The sequence below is a fragment of the Salmo salar genome, chromosome ssa21 (genome assembly GCF_905237065.1).
Source record: "Salmo salar chromosome ssa21, Ssal_v3.1, whole genome shotgun sequence".
NCBI lineage: Eukaryota > Metazoa > Chordata > Actinopteri > Salmoniformes > Salmonidae > Salmo > Salmo salar.
This window is the reverse complement of record NC_059462.1, coordinates 21,035,728-21,051,365: the sequence shown is the minus strand read 5'-3', so window position 1 is coordinate 21,051,365 and position 15,638 is coordinate 21,035,728. Positions and strand designations below refer to the sequence as shown.

Here is a 15,638-nt window from a genome sequence, read left to right as displayed (position 1 = left end):
GCCATAAATTTACTATTGATAAAACTTTGAAATTCCACTACAATAGGTAGTAAATCTGTGCCATTCACTCTCCCCCTGCCATCCCACATAAGGTGCCGTCCTTTTGGACCTGGAGCAGACCACCTTGCCTGGTATTGCTCACCTGGTGGTGGAGACCATGATCATCTCAGACCAGATCAGAGCGGAGGACCGTGCCAACGTGCTCCGCGCCCTGCTGCTCAAACACCAGTGAGTGGTCAGCTGCCCAGGCTTTAGCTCAGAGGGCTATCCCACATAAAATAAGAGGCCACATCCTCCTACACAGTGCATTCGGAAAGAATTCAGACCCCTTCACCTTTTCCAATGTTACAACCTTATTCTAAAATTGATTAAATATAATTTTTTTCTCAACAGTCTAAACACAATACCCAATAATGACAAAGTGAAACAGGTTTTTAGATCTTTTTTTGCAAATGTATAAAAAAACTAACTGAAATTCCTTATTTACGTAAGTATTCAGACCCTTTGCTATGAGACTCGAAATTGAGCTCACATCTCTGGAGAGACCTGAAAATAGCTGTGCAGCGTCGCTCCCCATCCGACCTGACAGAGCTTGAGAGGATCTGCAGAGAAGAATGGGAGAAACTCCCCAAATACAGGAATGCCAAACTTGTATCGTCATACCCAAGAAGACTCGAGGCTGTAATCGCTTCCAAAGGTGCTTCAACAAAGTACTGAGCAAAGGGTCTGAATACTTATGTAAATATGATATTTCAGTTTTACATTTGCAAACATTTCTAAAAACCTGTTTTTGCTTCGTCATTATGTGATATTGTGTGTAGATTGATAATTATAATATTTTTTAAATCTATTTTAGAATAAGGCTGTAATGCAACTATATGTGGAAAAAGCCAAGGGATCTGAATACTTTCCGAATGCACCGTACATAGGTTATGTTGCTGGTAGTTACTCTCGTAGAGGCCTATGAAATGTGACTGGATGAATTTCCGTATGCACTGTATACAATATATGACCTCAAGTTTGTTTATCATCATCCCTAAGTCTCCATCAGATCTCATACAGAGAATGAAAGACCATGGCTTTGTCCCAAATGGCACCATATTCCATATGGCAGGGCTTTCCAACCCTGTGCCTGGAGAGCTACTGTCCTGTATTTTCAGGACGGTGGCTCCAACCCAAATCTAGGTCACCTCCAACCCTAATATAGGTCACCTGATTCTAATAATCTGCTGGTTAATAAGATGAATCAGGTTAGTTACAACTGGAGTTGGAGCAAAAATCTACAGGAGGGTAGCTCTCCAGGAACAGGATTGGAGAGCCCTGCCCTACCTAGGCTCTGTGATTCTGGTCTGTTCTGGTCAAAAGTTGTGAACTATTTAAGGAATAAGGTACCATTTGGGATGCATAAAGTGATTACAGTAAGGGATGTTGGACCTACAACCAAATGAGTTAAAACATTTTTTTAAATCTCACTTGACAGAGATGTCAATCTCAATGTGACTTCCATGGTTAAATAAAGGATCTCGCTGTTTTAAATCATCACAAACAATTTAAATCATTTCGGTCCTAGATGAAAATACTGAATATTATCACTCAAACGGCAACCGCCCCATTCACCCTCTCCCTCTCCAGCCTCCATTGCTTTATCTATCCAGTCTCCAATTAGTCCTTTTGAAGTTTTTCTTGGTAAGCCCTTTTGTTGGTTTATCTTATCTATTGATCTACGGTGCATCACCATGTGTTCTTTACCACCACAGCACATTTGCCCTAACAGTGCTGCTGCATTGGATGCACATGATAGAGTTCAACAAGCCTTATATATAGGGAGAAAAGACTTGATGAATGTCAGCAATCTATTTGAATTTAAGGCTGAGGGATGAGCAGTATGAGTACATGAATGAAGAATAAAGGAGGACTTTTCCTATGTGTATTTTGTTGCCTTCAATGTGGTGGCTTGCAATAGTTGAATACAATCCAGGAAGTCGCCTTAAGTTGGGACACAGGCCTATGTGGCCTCATTCCAACATACGCATGCATTAAACACACACACAAGCACGCACACGCACTTTTCAAATTTGTGTGAACCCTCTCTTCTATCTGTCTCTGTACTCAGATTCAGTTTTCCTAGGCCCAGTTTGGTCCCTAGGCCCAGTTTGGTCCCTAGGCCCAGCTTGGTCCCAGCTCCCGACACAAGCCCTCCAGTAAAGAAGAGGACGGAATGGTACCATGTTTGGCCATAACAGTATTCACCTTGCATGGTGTCTTGAGGTACTCTGTGGTGGAGCATTCATGGTTTGCAGAGACTCAACAGCCATGGTTTTCTTACTAATGTTGTGGTGTGTTCCTGGGTTTGCTTCAAGCAATCATCCATTTTTATCTAAATGGTATGTATGCCTTTTGGATGATGGGATGAAGTAATGGCTACTAGGCCTATTGTGGTGTCTGAAGTTGATCCATTGTTGTGTTATATTAGTGTGTTCTTTTATACCTGTTGCTACTATGCTGTTTGATGTTTAAATTGGTACAGGTCACCATCTACACATTTCAGAGTCAGAAAGGACAATATGAAAAGTGTCAGTAGTGTCAGTATTGTCTCTTATGGAAAACAAGAAACTTGTTTTTTTTTCTCATTTTGACAGCGAAGCTTGAGGACAAATGTACTTGCAGTTATATTTATCCCAGACATTGTTGTCAAAACACAGGTTGTGGCTTCATCCCTGAAATGGAACCTGCCTAGTTTGTCTCTTATGGTGCCAAGTGCCAACCTCGCTGTAAGCCATGCTACACCAGGGGTCAGTGACAAGCCACCTGGCAGTCTGTCACCAACCATAGAGCGAACTCTGGGCCAGATTGAACCATTGTCAACCATTTAGACAGATTCACTATAAGTGCATCACAGGCGCGCACACACACACACACACACACTTACACACACACAGACAAACACATTTGGTTGAATATATTAAACTATGTCTCTCTCTCTCCCTCCCTCTCTCTCTCTCTCTCTCTCTCTCTCTCACAGACACACACACACACACACACACACACACACAACAGACGGTCATCAACACTCCACCACCAGGCCTCGTTGCACACACCCCGTCAGTTGCAACCTTTCGGCAACATTTTCCACCATGTCACCAGCTGCTTTCCATGGGAAAAGCCTTCTAATTGGCTGAGCCAGTCCAAGATAGGAATTTATGATGTGGAAAGAAATACATCAAGGTGGCTGTAGAATTTAGCTCATCGCTTACTCAGTCCCGTTTACAGATTCTCTGGGCGCTGCTTGAGCACAATTTGGTGTGGTGGCACACCTTGTTCTTTTGTTTTGTTGAACTATTGTGTCCAACTTGGGAGACGGATAACAAGACCAAACGGACCTAATGATGGAGGTGATGTCACCTCTGGACCGGAGTGTGAGTGTGATCAAACTGTCTGTGTGCTGTGAGGGGCCTGGTCACACACACACACACACACACACACACACACACACACACACACACACACACACACACACACACACACACACACACACACTGCTGTCTTGTTAAGAGGAGCACACCGAACACAATCCAGAGTGTTCCATGGAATACATAGAAAACCACCAGTGTGTCACCCACTTGAATAGGTTGAGTAAATTTTTTTTCAAGAGTCTTTATAACATATCCTTTGTAAGAGTCTTCATAACATATCCTTAGTAAGAGTCGTTGGACGGTATGTAGAGGATATGGAGGATTTGTTTCTTTTGATACTGACTGCATTAACTATCATCCTTTTCTTGAATGGACGCAATACATTCTAGCATCACAGTGCATAATAACCATTTTATATTGTATAGCAACCTTCATGAATTTCCAGTTTTATTGCATGGCAACTCCCTACTGTAATACAACCTCCTGTTTCTCCTGCTTCCAGCCACCCCAACGACGAAAAGGAGGGCCTCTTCCATCGCAACCACTCTAGTAACAGCCTTCAAGGCAGCTTCTACCGCAACCACAACCACGTTCCCAACACTGCGCTGCCCCTTGTGGCCGATGACCATGCAGCAGTCCACCACCACCACCTTGACAACAAAGCACCAGACCATGACAAAGAGGTGTTTGTGAGCTTGTTTATGAGTGGCGTGGGCAAAGTGTTGCTTTTTTGTTTAGTCTTGTGCTCATCTATAGGCTGGAGTGGAGATGTATGTTTAAAGGCCCAATACAACTGTTTTTATCTCAATATCAAATTATTTCTGGGTACAAATTAAGTACCTTACAGTGATTTTTTTAAATTCAAATTTTCAAAAAGAAACAAGAATAGCTTCTTAGCAAAGAGCCATTTTTCAAGCAACATTTCTCTAGGACTATCTGGGAGTCGTATGAGTGGGGAGTGGAAAACTGAAAACAAGCAGCTGTTATTTGCAGAGAGGTTTGGAATTCTCTTATTAGTCTATTAACTCATTTACTGCCTGGTGATGTTACCAGGCAGGCTAAAACTCCATTCTACCAAAACAGGCTGAAATTTCAGGCGGTCGTTTCAGCTCTTACACTAAAAGGATATTATCATAATTTTCACAATTTCACATTATTATTACAACCTCATAGTGTGGAAGTACAGTATATATAAAACAGAGGAAAATCACATTTTTTGAGTGCGCTGGGCCTTTAAAGCTATTGGTCCGATACGGTTAGCCTTTTGGATATTTGTGTCTGCGTCTTTGTGTCTTAGTTACAAGCCTGAATATTTATTCAGATGGACATAATACACATTTTCTTGGCTCAATGGCCTTGTCCAATTCCTTTGAAAACTAATGAAGAGTGGTCTGAGTAGATGATTTCAAGTTCTGAGGCACAGAGATATTGCTAAAATTCCACCTTGAAATGGAAATACAATACTGTATGTCATATTAAATTGTTTTCTCCATTGTATAGTACTGTATATCACACACACTGAGTGTACAAAACATTAGGAACACCTGCTATATCCATGACATAGACTGACCAGGTGAATCCAGGTGAAAGCTATGAACCCTTTTTGATGTAACTTGTTAAATCCACTTCAATCATTGTAGATGAAGGGTAGGAGACAGGCTAAAGAAGGATTTGTAATGCTTGAGACAACTGAGACATGGATTATGTATGTGTGTTTTTTCACACTCTGCAGTTTCCATTGTGTATAAAACATGGTCCACCACCCAAAGGAAATCCAGCCAACTTGCCACAACTGTGGAGTCGACATAGGCCAGCATCCCGGTGGAGTGCTTTGGACACTTTATAGAGTCCATGCTCTGATTAATTGAGGCTGTTCTGAGGGCAAAAGGGGTGCAACTCAAAATTAGGAAGGTGTTGCTAATGTTTTGTACACTCAGTGTAATTAGTGTACAAACAAATCTGAGATATGCATCGAGTTCAATAATGCAGCCACAGTGGGAAACAGAAAAACACAGATATTGCTTGGAATCGGAGACAACAAAAAAACTCCCATTACCCACTCCACCCACATGAGATGAATGATGTTCTTAGTCAGCTTACAGGTGCTCCTTGTTAAAACTTCTTGATGCATTAACTGTGAAACTTTAATGTTCCCCGTGGCTTGAAACTTTGGCAAATTTAAAACGGCTCATAAAAATCTAAAACTCCAGTCGTATTAAAATATTTGAAAGTGATTTTACCATTTCGTACTTTTGTCACTGGCGTTGTGTTGATTTGTGTCTGCTGATGAATGTCAAATCGAACAGTCGTACAGTGTCTAAGTTCAAAACAGTCTGTAAAATTGACAAATGTAGGATTTGGATCAACTAATGCCAAGGAGAAAGCCTGTGGATGTTCTGTGACAGTCTGGCAAAGCTTTTGGTTAGCACAGGCCTTACACAGGCTTAGTATGAGATACATCCTTATGTTTACGCTTCAACTGTTAACATTTTTCTGGTTTGTGACTTCAGAAATCACGTCACCCCCCCCTGCCGACGGCTCACGATCATCAGGTTACCAAACACACAAAACTCTTAGCCAAGATTCCCAAGGACGCCGAAGCAACCGTGGTCTTAGTGGGTAAGCCCAAGGAGTATATATACTGTACCAGTCAACAGTTTGGACACACCTACTCATTACAGGGGTTTTCTTTATTTTTACTATTTTATACATTGTAGAATAATAGTGAAGACATCAAAACAATTAAATAACAGATATGGAAACATGTCGTAACCAAAAAAGTTTTAAACAAAGCAAAATATATTTTATATTTGAGATTCTTCAAAGTGGCATTCTCTCAACCAGTTTCATGAGGTAGTCACCTATAATGTATGTCAAGTAACAGGTGTGCCTTGTTAAAAGTTAATTAGTGGAATTTCATTCCTTCTTAATGCGTTTGAGCCAATTAGTTGTGTTGTGACAAGGTAGGGGTGGTATACAGAAGATATAGGCCTATTTGTTAAAAGACCAAGTCCATATTATAGCAAGAACAGCTCAAATAAGCAAAGAGAAACGACAGTACATCATTACTTTAAGACATGAAGGTCAGTCAATCTGGAAAATGTCAAGAACTTTAGGTTTCTTCAAGTGCAGTCGCAAAAACCATCAAGCGCTATGATGAAACTGGCTCATGAGGACCGCCACAAGAAAGGAAGACCGAGAGTTACCTCTGCTGCAGAGGATAAGGTCATTAGAGTTTACTGCACCTTGGAAATTGCAGCCCAAATAAATGCTTCACAGAGTTCAAGAAACAGATACATCAACATCAACTGTTCAGAGGAGACTGCGTGATTCAGGCCCTCATGGTCGAATTGCTGCAAAGAAACCACTACTAAAGGACCCCAATAAGAAGAAGATACTTACTTGGGCCAAGAAACACGAGCAATGGATATTAGACCGGTGGAAGTCTGTCCTTTGGTCTGATGAATCCAAATGTCAGATTTTTGGTTCCAAGCACCATGTCTTTGTGAGATGCAGAGTAGGTGAACGGATGATCTCCGCATGTGTGGTTCCCACTGTGAAGCATGGAGGAGAACGTGTGATGGTGCTTTGCTGTTGACAGCGTCAGTGATTTATTTAGAATTCAAGGCACACTTAACCAGCATGGCTACTAAAGCATTCTGCAGCGATACGCCATCTCATCTGGTTTGCGCTTAGTGGGAGGAAAATCAGTCAACAAGTGCACAGCATATGTGGGAACTCCTTCAAGACTGTTGGAAAAGCATTCCAGGTGAAGCTGGTTGAGAGAATGCCAAATGTGTGCAAAGCTGTCATCAAGACAAAGGGTGGCTACTTTGAAGAATCTCAAATATAAAATATATTTTGAGTTGTTTAACACTTTTTTGGTTAATACATGATTCCATATGTATTATTTCATAGTTTTGATGTCTTCACTATTATTCTACAATGTAGAAAATAGTAAAATATTAAGACAAACCCTTGAATGAATAGGTGTGTACAAACGTTTTACTAGTACTGTATGTGTGTGTGAAACATGCGTTTGGATGTACTGTACATTTATTTTCAGGGCTACATTTGCCTGTGTAAGCATTGGCTCTGTCCGTTCACATGTCAGCCCTAAGGAGGTGTGTACCAATTGTTAGCATTTAATTAAATTAATTTCTAATAGGCACAACTTACCTCTCCACTGACAGTGATGGATGTGTGGTGCAATTTCTCAGGCAAAATGGCTTGCCCTGGAAACACCCATTGGCTGCATTATTAGCCTAGCTTGCCTTCCTTAGCCCTCACCTATTGACCCTTATCTATTATCATTAGCATTGTTTCCAAAGATCCTCAACTGTGTGTCATTCCTCAGGGTGTGTGGAGTTCTTGGAGCAGCCGGCCATGGCCTTCATCAGGCTGAGTGAGGCGGTGCTGCTGGAGTCGGTCCTGGAGGTGCCGGTGCCGGTCCGTTTCCTCTTTGCCCTGCTCGGCCCCGCTCAGTCCAACATGGACTATCACGAGATCGGACGCTCCTTCTCCACCCTGATGTCTGACAAGGTAGCTGACCTGAAAAAAAACATGGGACACAACTTTTCCCACAATTCCTCTCAGCTGTAAATGGTACAAATAGTACAAACATTTAGGTCTGGTTTCCCAGACAGATTAAAAGTCCTGGAAAAAATTGAGGCTTAGTCTGGGTCAGTGAGGTCTTGTAGACCATTGCTCATCTCTTCAAAACATCCCCAGAACTTCCACGAGGTGGCTTACTTCGCGGACGACCGGCAGGACCTGCTGAACGGCATCAATGAGTTCCTGGACTGCAGCATCGTTATCCCCCCATCAGACGTGGAGGGCAAGGACCTGCTGAAGACGGTAGCCTCCTTCCAGAAGCAGATGCTGCGCAAGAGGAAGGAGAGAGAGAACATTAAGAAGGGCCTGACCCATGCCACCCCCGGGACAGACCAGGAGACCAAAGGTGATCATAATTGTATTTATTTATTTATTTTGTTTGCAGCCCTTTGGAGTTCCCCAGGAGTAGATTGAAAAACACAGGCTTACTGTATGTGTAACCGTATGTCTGTCTGTTTCACTGCACTACAGAGGTGAGCCAGGATGAGCAGGAAGAGGAGGACCAGGAGGTGGACCCCATGAAGCGGTCGGGCATCCCCTTCGGAGGCCTCATCCATGACATCAGGCGACGCTACCCACGCTACGCCAGTGACATCAAGGACGCCTTGGACTCACAGTGCATTGCCGCCGTCATCTTCATCTACTTCGCAGCCCTCTCGCCCACCATCACCTTCGGAGGACTGCTGGGTAAGAGAGCATTGCGGCACATATTTGTTTTCCTTCTACCTCAAGAATGTGATTCAACGACTTTTCAGAACAAACAATGAAATGTTTGCTAGCTGTCCTAAGAGGATGTGTACTCCATAAAGTGCTAGCTAACGAAATAACCAGCTAGCTTGATATAACACCCCATTGCCAAAAATGATTGCGACAACATAGCTAGCTGTTTTTCACAATTGACTTGTACCTCTACATGTCACTGTAGGTTTTAGATACTGATTAGTTCACTAATATTGTACAATATTCAATAGTGTTCTCATTAACTAGAAAGTAGCTGTATCTGAATGAGAAGAGACATAAAGGAAGTTTAAAAACTACAGCTCAGTCAATATCCTTCCACCTTTCCAATTAAACAGGAGAGAAAACAGAGGGCATGATGGGAGTGTCTGAGCTTATCATCTCCACGGCGACCCTGGGGGTGCTGTTCTCGCTGTTGGCCGGACAGCCCCTGCTCATCATCGGATTCTCAGGACCGCTGCTGGTGTTTGAGGAGGCCTTCTACAAGGTGCCTGACAAGAAACACATTTACAGCAGGGCGATGGTGGACAAGAAATCATCCAAAAATCATGATAATTAAAAGCATTTTAACAAGAGGTCTTAAGAGCGTTAGATATGTGTATCTAATAGGCTACTTCATGTTGCACAGCCTATTTGAAAACACATTATCCCCGGTTCGGAGCCTATTAAATATCTATTTCACTCTTCCATTCTCACTCCCTTTTTTGCCTCTCTTTCTCCCTATCTCTCCCTCCCTCTTCCACCCTCAGTTCTGCCAGGCCCAGGGCTTTGAGTACCTGACTGGCCGGGTGTGGATCGGCTTCTGGCTCGTCTTCATAGTGCTGTTGATAGTAGCAGCTGAGGGCAGCTTCTTGGTCAAATACATCTCACCCTTCACCCAGGAGATCTTCGCCTTCCTCATCTCGCTCATCTTCATCTATGAGACCTTCTCGAAGCTCATCAAGGTAAAACCAATGGGCAATGTTTTACATGAGGACAGTCTGAGGGGCTTTGTTTTGCTTTAGAGTAGAATATAAAATAATAGAATAGAATACATCAGATGTGGTATTTTGCCTTTTTCCTTCCTCCAGGTATTCCAGGAGCATCCTTTGATGAGAAGCTACCCGCCTGCTCTCAGCCTGCCCGGTATGGACTTCATCAACCCCACAGACCCCGGGGGCCCGGTCCTAAACCAACCCAACACAGCCTTGCTGTCTCTCGTCCTTATGCTTGGCACCTTCTTTGTGGCCTTCTTCCTCAGGAAATTGCGCAATAGTCGCTTCCTGGGCGGGAAGGTAACCTATGGCAGCCATTTTCTCAGAAACCCCTCATTTGTTTTCTCTGGGCTCATTTCAATCAAACGTATAGGTTTTGGTCCAAGTGTTTCTCCCTTACTAATAACAATAACAATTTTATCACAAAATGCAGTATGAATATTGGCTACCTATTTTACACCTACAGTATACAGTATAATCTATACTAGTGACCCTATGATCTGGAGAGTGTTCTGTTTTATCATGTGATCCCCCCCAGGCCAGAAGAATCATCGGAGACTTTGGCATCCCCATCTCCATCCTCTTCTCTGTACTGTTGAGTTACTCCATCCCCGACACGTACACCCAGGTAACCATAACTGCCATTGCCAACACCTACATCCGTATATGTGACCTGATTCGGTCTTATGTTGCAAAATTTGAAATTCTGTTTTTTACGGACTCAGAGCTAGAAAATGGTATAGCATACACTGCAGTTGAGGAAAAATGGGAAAGTAATTCTGCTTTGAAAGTTGATAAAATGGCCCTTGAATGTTTTGGTACACATACTGGAGAGCTCTTCTTTGTCTACACCCATTCGGCATCGTTCACACCCTCTTAACCTCTCTTGGGGCCAGCCAGTGAAAAATCAGAGCGCCAAATTCAAAACCACAAAATGTCATAATTCAAAGTTCTCAAACATACGACTATTTTACACCATTTTAAAGATGCACGTCTCCTTAATGTAACCACATTGTCCGATTTCAAAAAGGCTTTACGGCGAAAGCATAAAGTTAGATTATGTTAGGACAGGTACAACACAAGAAAAACCACACAGCCATTTTCCTAGCAAGGACAGATGTCACAAAAAACAGAAAAACAGCTAAAATTATGCACTAACCTTTGACGATCTTCATCAGATGACACTCCTAGGACATCATGTTACACAATACATGCATTTTTTGTTCGATCAAGTTCATATTTATATCCAAAAACCCCATTTTACATTGGCGCGTGATGTTCAGAAAATATTTTGCCTCCAATACTACCGGTGAATCACCACAACAATTTACAAAAATACTCATCATAAACGTTGATAAAATATTAAACTGTTGTTCAAAGAATTATAGGTGAACATCTCCTTTATGCAACCGCTGTGACAGATTTCAAAAAAGCTTCACGGGGAAAGCACACTTTGCAATAATCTGAGTACGGCGCTCAGAAAACAACACCAGGCAATACAGATACCCGCCATTTTGGAGTCATCTAAAATCATGAATAGCATTAGAAATATTCACTTACCTTTGATGATCTTCATCAGAAGGCACTTCCAGGAATCCCAGGTCCACAATAAATGTGGTTTTGTTCGATTATGTCCAAATAGCTCGTTTGCGCGTTCAGTAAGCTACTCCAAGTGTAGGAAGCATGGCCAAAATGTTACGACGAAAAGTAAAAAAAAGTTATATTTACGTTCGTTCAAACATGTCAAACGTTGTATAGCATCTATCTTTAGGGCCTTTTTAACTTAGAACTTCAATAATATTCCAACCGGACGATTCCAGTGTCTTGAAAAACGTTTTGGAACACGTGAACGCGCGCCAATGAACTCATGTGCTTTCCTGAGTCAACAACTTCCAACTTCCTCTGTTCGCTCTCTGTTCACCATAGACGCCTCAAACAACGTTCTAAAGACTGTTGACATCTAGTGGAAGCCTTAGGAAGTGCAAAATGAACCCTAAGTCCCTGTGTGTTCGATAGGCAATGACATGAAAGGACTACAAGCACCAGATTTCCCACTTCCTGGTTAGATTTTTTTCAGGTTTTTGCCTGCCATATGAGTTCTGTTATACTCACAGACATCATTCAAACAGTTTTAGAAACTTCAGAGTGTTTTCTATCCAAATCTACTAATAATATGCATATTCTAGGTCCTGGGCCTGAGTAGTAGGCCGTTTAATCTGGGTACGTTTTTCGTCCGGCCGTGAAAATACTGTCCCCTACCCAAGAGCGGTTAAGCTTTAGCCCCACCCATCTATGTGAGGCCATGTACTAAACAACCAAAGATTTCAAGACTAAAGGCTGGTTTATACTACGGGTGTGTTCGTGAATTTAATCGGGAGTGCCAGAGTGTTTTTTGGGCGTTGTCAGATCGTCTATTTGTAAATTCAGAGCGTTTTGCTCTCGGAGCGTTCAGAGTGCACACTGGATGCTCTGGCCGAGGTGGAGGGTTGATTCGAGCGTTCTGCCCTAACAACAGCAGTCAAGCACCCAAGCTAACTGGCTAACGTTTGCTAGCTTGCTAGCTACTTCCAGACACAAATGAGAAAACAGCTCACTCTGACCATTTTACTCGCCCTAGCAGAGATGGTTAGGCTGTTTTTATGTTATCCAGAGCATTGGTGTCTGCAACTGTGCTGCTGGTAACAATTTAATTATGATTTTTGCCAACGTTTACTGACCCCGGCCATATTCAACGTGTGTAGAGCGTTTGTAAATTTGTCAGTTATTCTGTGCTCTATCACACAGACTAGAGTGCTCTGAAATCGGAGTAGAAAGCCATAGCGAATTTACCAGCTATGTCTATCGACAGTTGTCACAGTGACATCATGAACATTCTATTTAAATGGTTACTTGCATACTGGAGTATTTTGTTTAGACATGTAGCCTGCTAGCTAACAATGAACCATAATCCCAATTCATAACGTTACTACCCTGCATGAATCTGCAAGTAGCTAACCAACCAGGATCAATGTTAGCTAGCTAACATTAGGCTATAACTAGCAATGCAAATGGCTCTGAGATATGAATATTTCTACACAGATCATACATGTAACGTTAGCCAGCCAGCTAATGTTAGCTGGCTAGCTAACATAGGCTTTAACTTGAAATGAAAATGACTGACAAAATCTGAAAATTGTAATTATCTGAAAATGTAGCTACCTAGACTATCTTACTGTATACATGGATGGACGCTTCACCATCTCTGTCACGGATGCCATGGTTGCCCTTAGTTTGAAGATGTAATCCGGAGGCATATCTGCATATGTGCAATCAAACATCAGAATTTTCTCCGTCTCCTTAGCTATCATAGTGATTTCAAAACTCGGTCCTCCAGACAGAAAGTGGAGAGCAACACTTATGCAGTTCTACTAGGTGATATCTTTCAAAAAAGCAGGGTTAGAAAGGATTACCTACACATACTGACCAGCTCGTGTTATAGACAGAAGCGTGCTACTTGGCAGACCAATCCGAAATCATCTCTCAGGATGTCCAGCCCGCTCATTATCTCAGCCAATCATGGCTAGCAGGAAGGTTGCTGACTTTTCCCCTGGTTAAACCAACTAGGCTCATAATTTAACAATATTATTGTATTCGAATTTACAGATGGCTTACAAGTTTGTTATTGAGGCACATGAAAGTTTGCATGTTCCAGAAGGCATTTCTGCCCCCCAAAAAGTTTACGTTCAAATGGCTCACTTGTGAAGTAGTGACACGCGACATATGCCTAGTTTCCTGAAACGAGCCACATATCTAAAGGCTCCACTACATCCCTGATAACTACACAAACTCACATACCCGTAACATACACATTGAACATTTAAACAAAGGCATTCACAACAAACTCTCTGTTCTTACTCATTATAATTTTGCCCTGACTGATCTTGTTTCTGTTGCCTGTGATTTTACAGAAGCTAAATGTACCATCTGGTTTCTCGGTCACGTCTCCTGACAAGCGGGGCTGGTTGATCAGTCCATTCGGTGACAAGAAGCCCTTTCCCTTGTGGATGATGGGGGCTTCGGTGGTGCCCGCCCTCCTTGTCTTCATCCTCATCTTCATGGAGACACAGATCACCTCGTAAGTGCTGCCTGTTGCTATGGTAACATGTGTCACTTTAGAAGTGAAGAGGGTCAATTACTATGGTTATGCCAGTCACATTTGTTAGACTAGATAAAATAAAATACAATTTTATTGGTCACGTACACATGATTAGCAGATGTTATTGCGAGTGTAGCGAAATGCTTGTGCTTCTAGTTCCAACAGTGCAGCAATATCTAACATGTAATCTAACAGTTCCACAACAACTACCTAATACACACTAATCTAAGTAAAGGAAGAAGATTATATATAAATGGATGAGCAAAGACAGAGTGGTATAGGTAAGATGCAATAGGTGGTTTAAAATACAGTATATACATAAGATGAGTAATGCAAGATATGTAAACATTATTAAAGTGACTAGTGATCCATTTATTAAAGTGGCCAATGATTTCAAGTCTGTATGTAGGCAGCAGCCTCTCTGTGTTAGTGATGGCTGTTTTTCAGTCTCTCGGTCCCAGCTTTGATGCACCTGTACTGACATCGCCTTCTGGATGATAACGGGGTGAACAGGCAGTGGCTCGGGTGGTTGTTATCCTTGATGATCTTTTTGGCCTTCCTGTAACATCAGGTGCTGTAGGTGTCCTGGAGGGCAGGTAGTTTGCCCCTGGTGGATGCGTTGTGCAAACCGCACCACCCTCTGGAGAGCCTTGCGGTTGTGGGCGGTGCAGTTGCCGTACCAGGCGGTGATGCAGCCCGACAAGATGCTCTCAATTGTGCATCTGTAAAGGTTTGTGAGGGTTTTAGGTGCCAAGCCAAATTTCTTCAGCCTCCTGAGGTTGAAAAGGCGCTGTTGTACCTTCACCACACTGTCTGTGTGGGTGGACCATTTCTGTTTGTCAGTGATGTGTACGCCGAGGAACTTAAAACTTTCCACCTTCTCCACTGCTGTCCCGTCAATGTGGATAGGGGGGTGCTCCCTCTACTGTTTCCTGAAGTCCATGATCATCTCCTTTGTTTTGTTGACATTGAGTGAGAGGTTGTTTTGCTGACACCACACTCCAAGTGCCCTAACCTCCTCCTTGTAGGCTGTCTCATCATTGTTGGTAATCAAACCTACTACTGTTGTGTCATCTGCAAACTTGATGATTGAGTTGGAGTTGTGCATGGCCACGCAGTCATGAGTGAACTGGGAGTACAGGAGGGGGCTGAGCACGCACCCTTGTGGGACCCCAGTGTTGAGGATCAGCGAAGTGGAGATGTTGTTTCCTACCTTCACCACCTTCGGGCGGCCCATCAGGAAGTCCAGGACCTAATTTCACAGAGCGGGGTTGAGACCCAGGGCTCTAGCTTAATGATGAGCTTGGAGGGTACTATGGTGTTGAATGCTGAGCTATAGTCAATGAACAGCATTCTTACATAGGTATTCCTCTTGTTCATATGGGATAGGGCAGTGTGCAGTGTTACGTCTGTGGACCTATTGGGGTGGTAAGCAAATTGAAGTGGTTCTAGGGTAACATGATCCTTGACCAACCTCTCAAAGCACTTCATGATGACAGAAGTCGGTGCTACGGGGCGATAGTAATTTAGTTCAGTTGCCTTTGCCTTCTTTGGTACAGGACCAATGGTGGCCATCTTGAAGCATGTGGGGACAGCAGACTGGGATAGGGTGAGATTGAATACGTCCGTAAATTGAATACGTCTGCGCATGCTCTGAGGACACGGCTAGGGATGCCGTCTGGGCGATGAGGATTTATGTTAGGTTGCGATGAGGATATATGTTGTCTCATACGTGCTGGTTGGGTAACCATGGTGATATCAGTG

General features: G+C 42.8%; 1 protein-coding gene across 4 annotated transcripts in view; it reads left to right on the top strand.

Annotated features, from left to right (window-relative positions):
* slc4a3 (solute carrier family 4 member 3) overlaps positions 1-15,638 on the top strand; it is a 122,120-nt gene that overhangs the window by 87,740 nt on the left and 18,742 nt on the right. For 3 of the 4 annotated variants that reach the window (XR_001323203.2, XM_014164421.2, XM_045704526.1), the window contains exons 9-20: positions 93-228; positions 2,114-2,221; positions 3,916-4,096; positions 5,924-6,032; positions 7,771-7,955; positions 8,145-8,373; positions 8,499-8,714; positions 9,104-9,252; positions 9,515-9,709; positions 9,836-10,039; positions 10,278-10,367; positions 13,687-13,853. Coding sequence is in view for 3 of the 4 variants with exons in the window: in XM_014164421.2 (XP_014019896.1) it covers positions 93-228; positions 2,114-2,221; positions 3,916-4,096; positions 5,924-6,032; positions 7,771-7,955; positions 8,145-8,373; positions 8,499-8,714; positions 9,104-9,252; positions 9,515-9,709; positions 9,836-10,039; positions 10,278-10,367; positions 13,687-13,853 (1,969 nt within the window). In the remaining variant the exon portion in view is untranslated. The remainder of the gene's footprint in view (positions 1-92; positions 229-2,113; positions 2,222-3,915; positions 4,097-5,923; positions 6,033-7,770; positions 7,956-8,144; positions 8,374-8,498; positions 8,715-9,103; positions 9,253-9,514; positions 9,710-9,835; positions 10,040-10,277; positions 10,368-13,686; positions 13,854-15,638) is intronic. The other variant, XM_045704527.1, reaches the window with a different exon arrangement.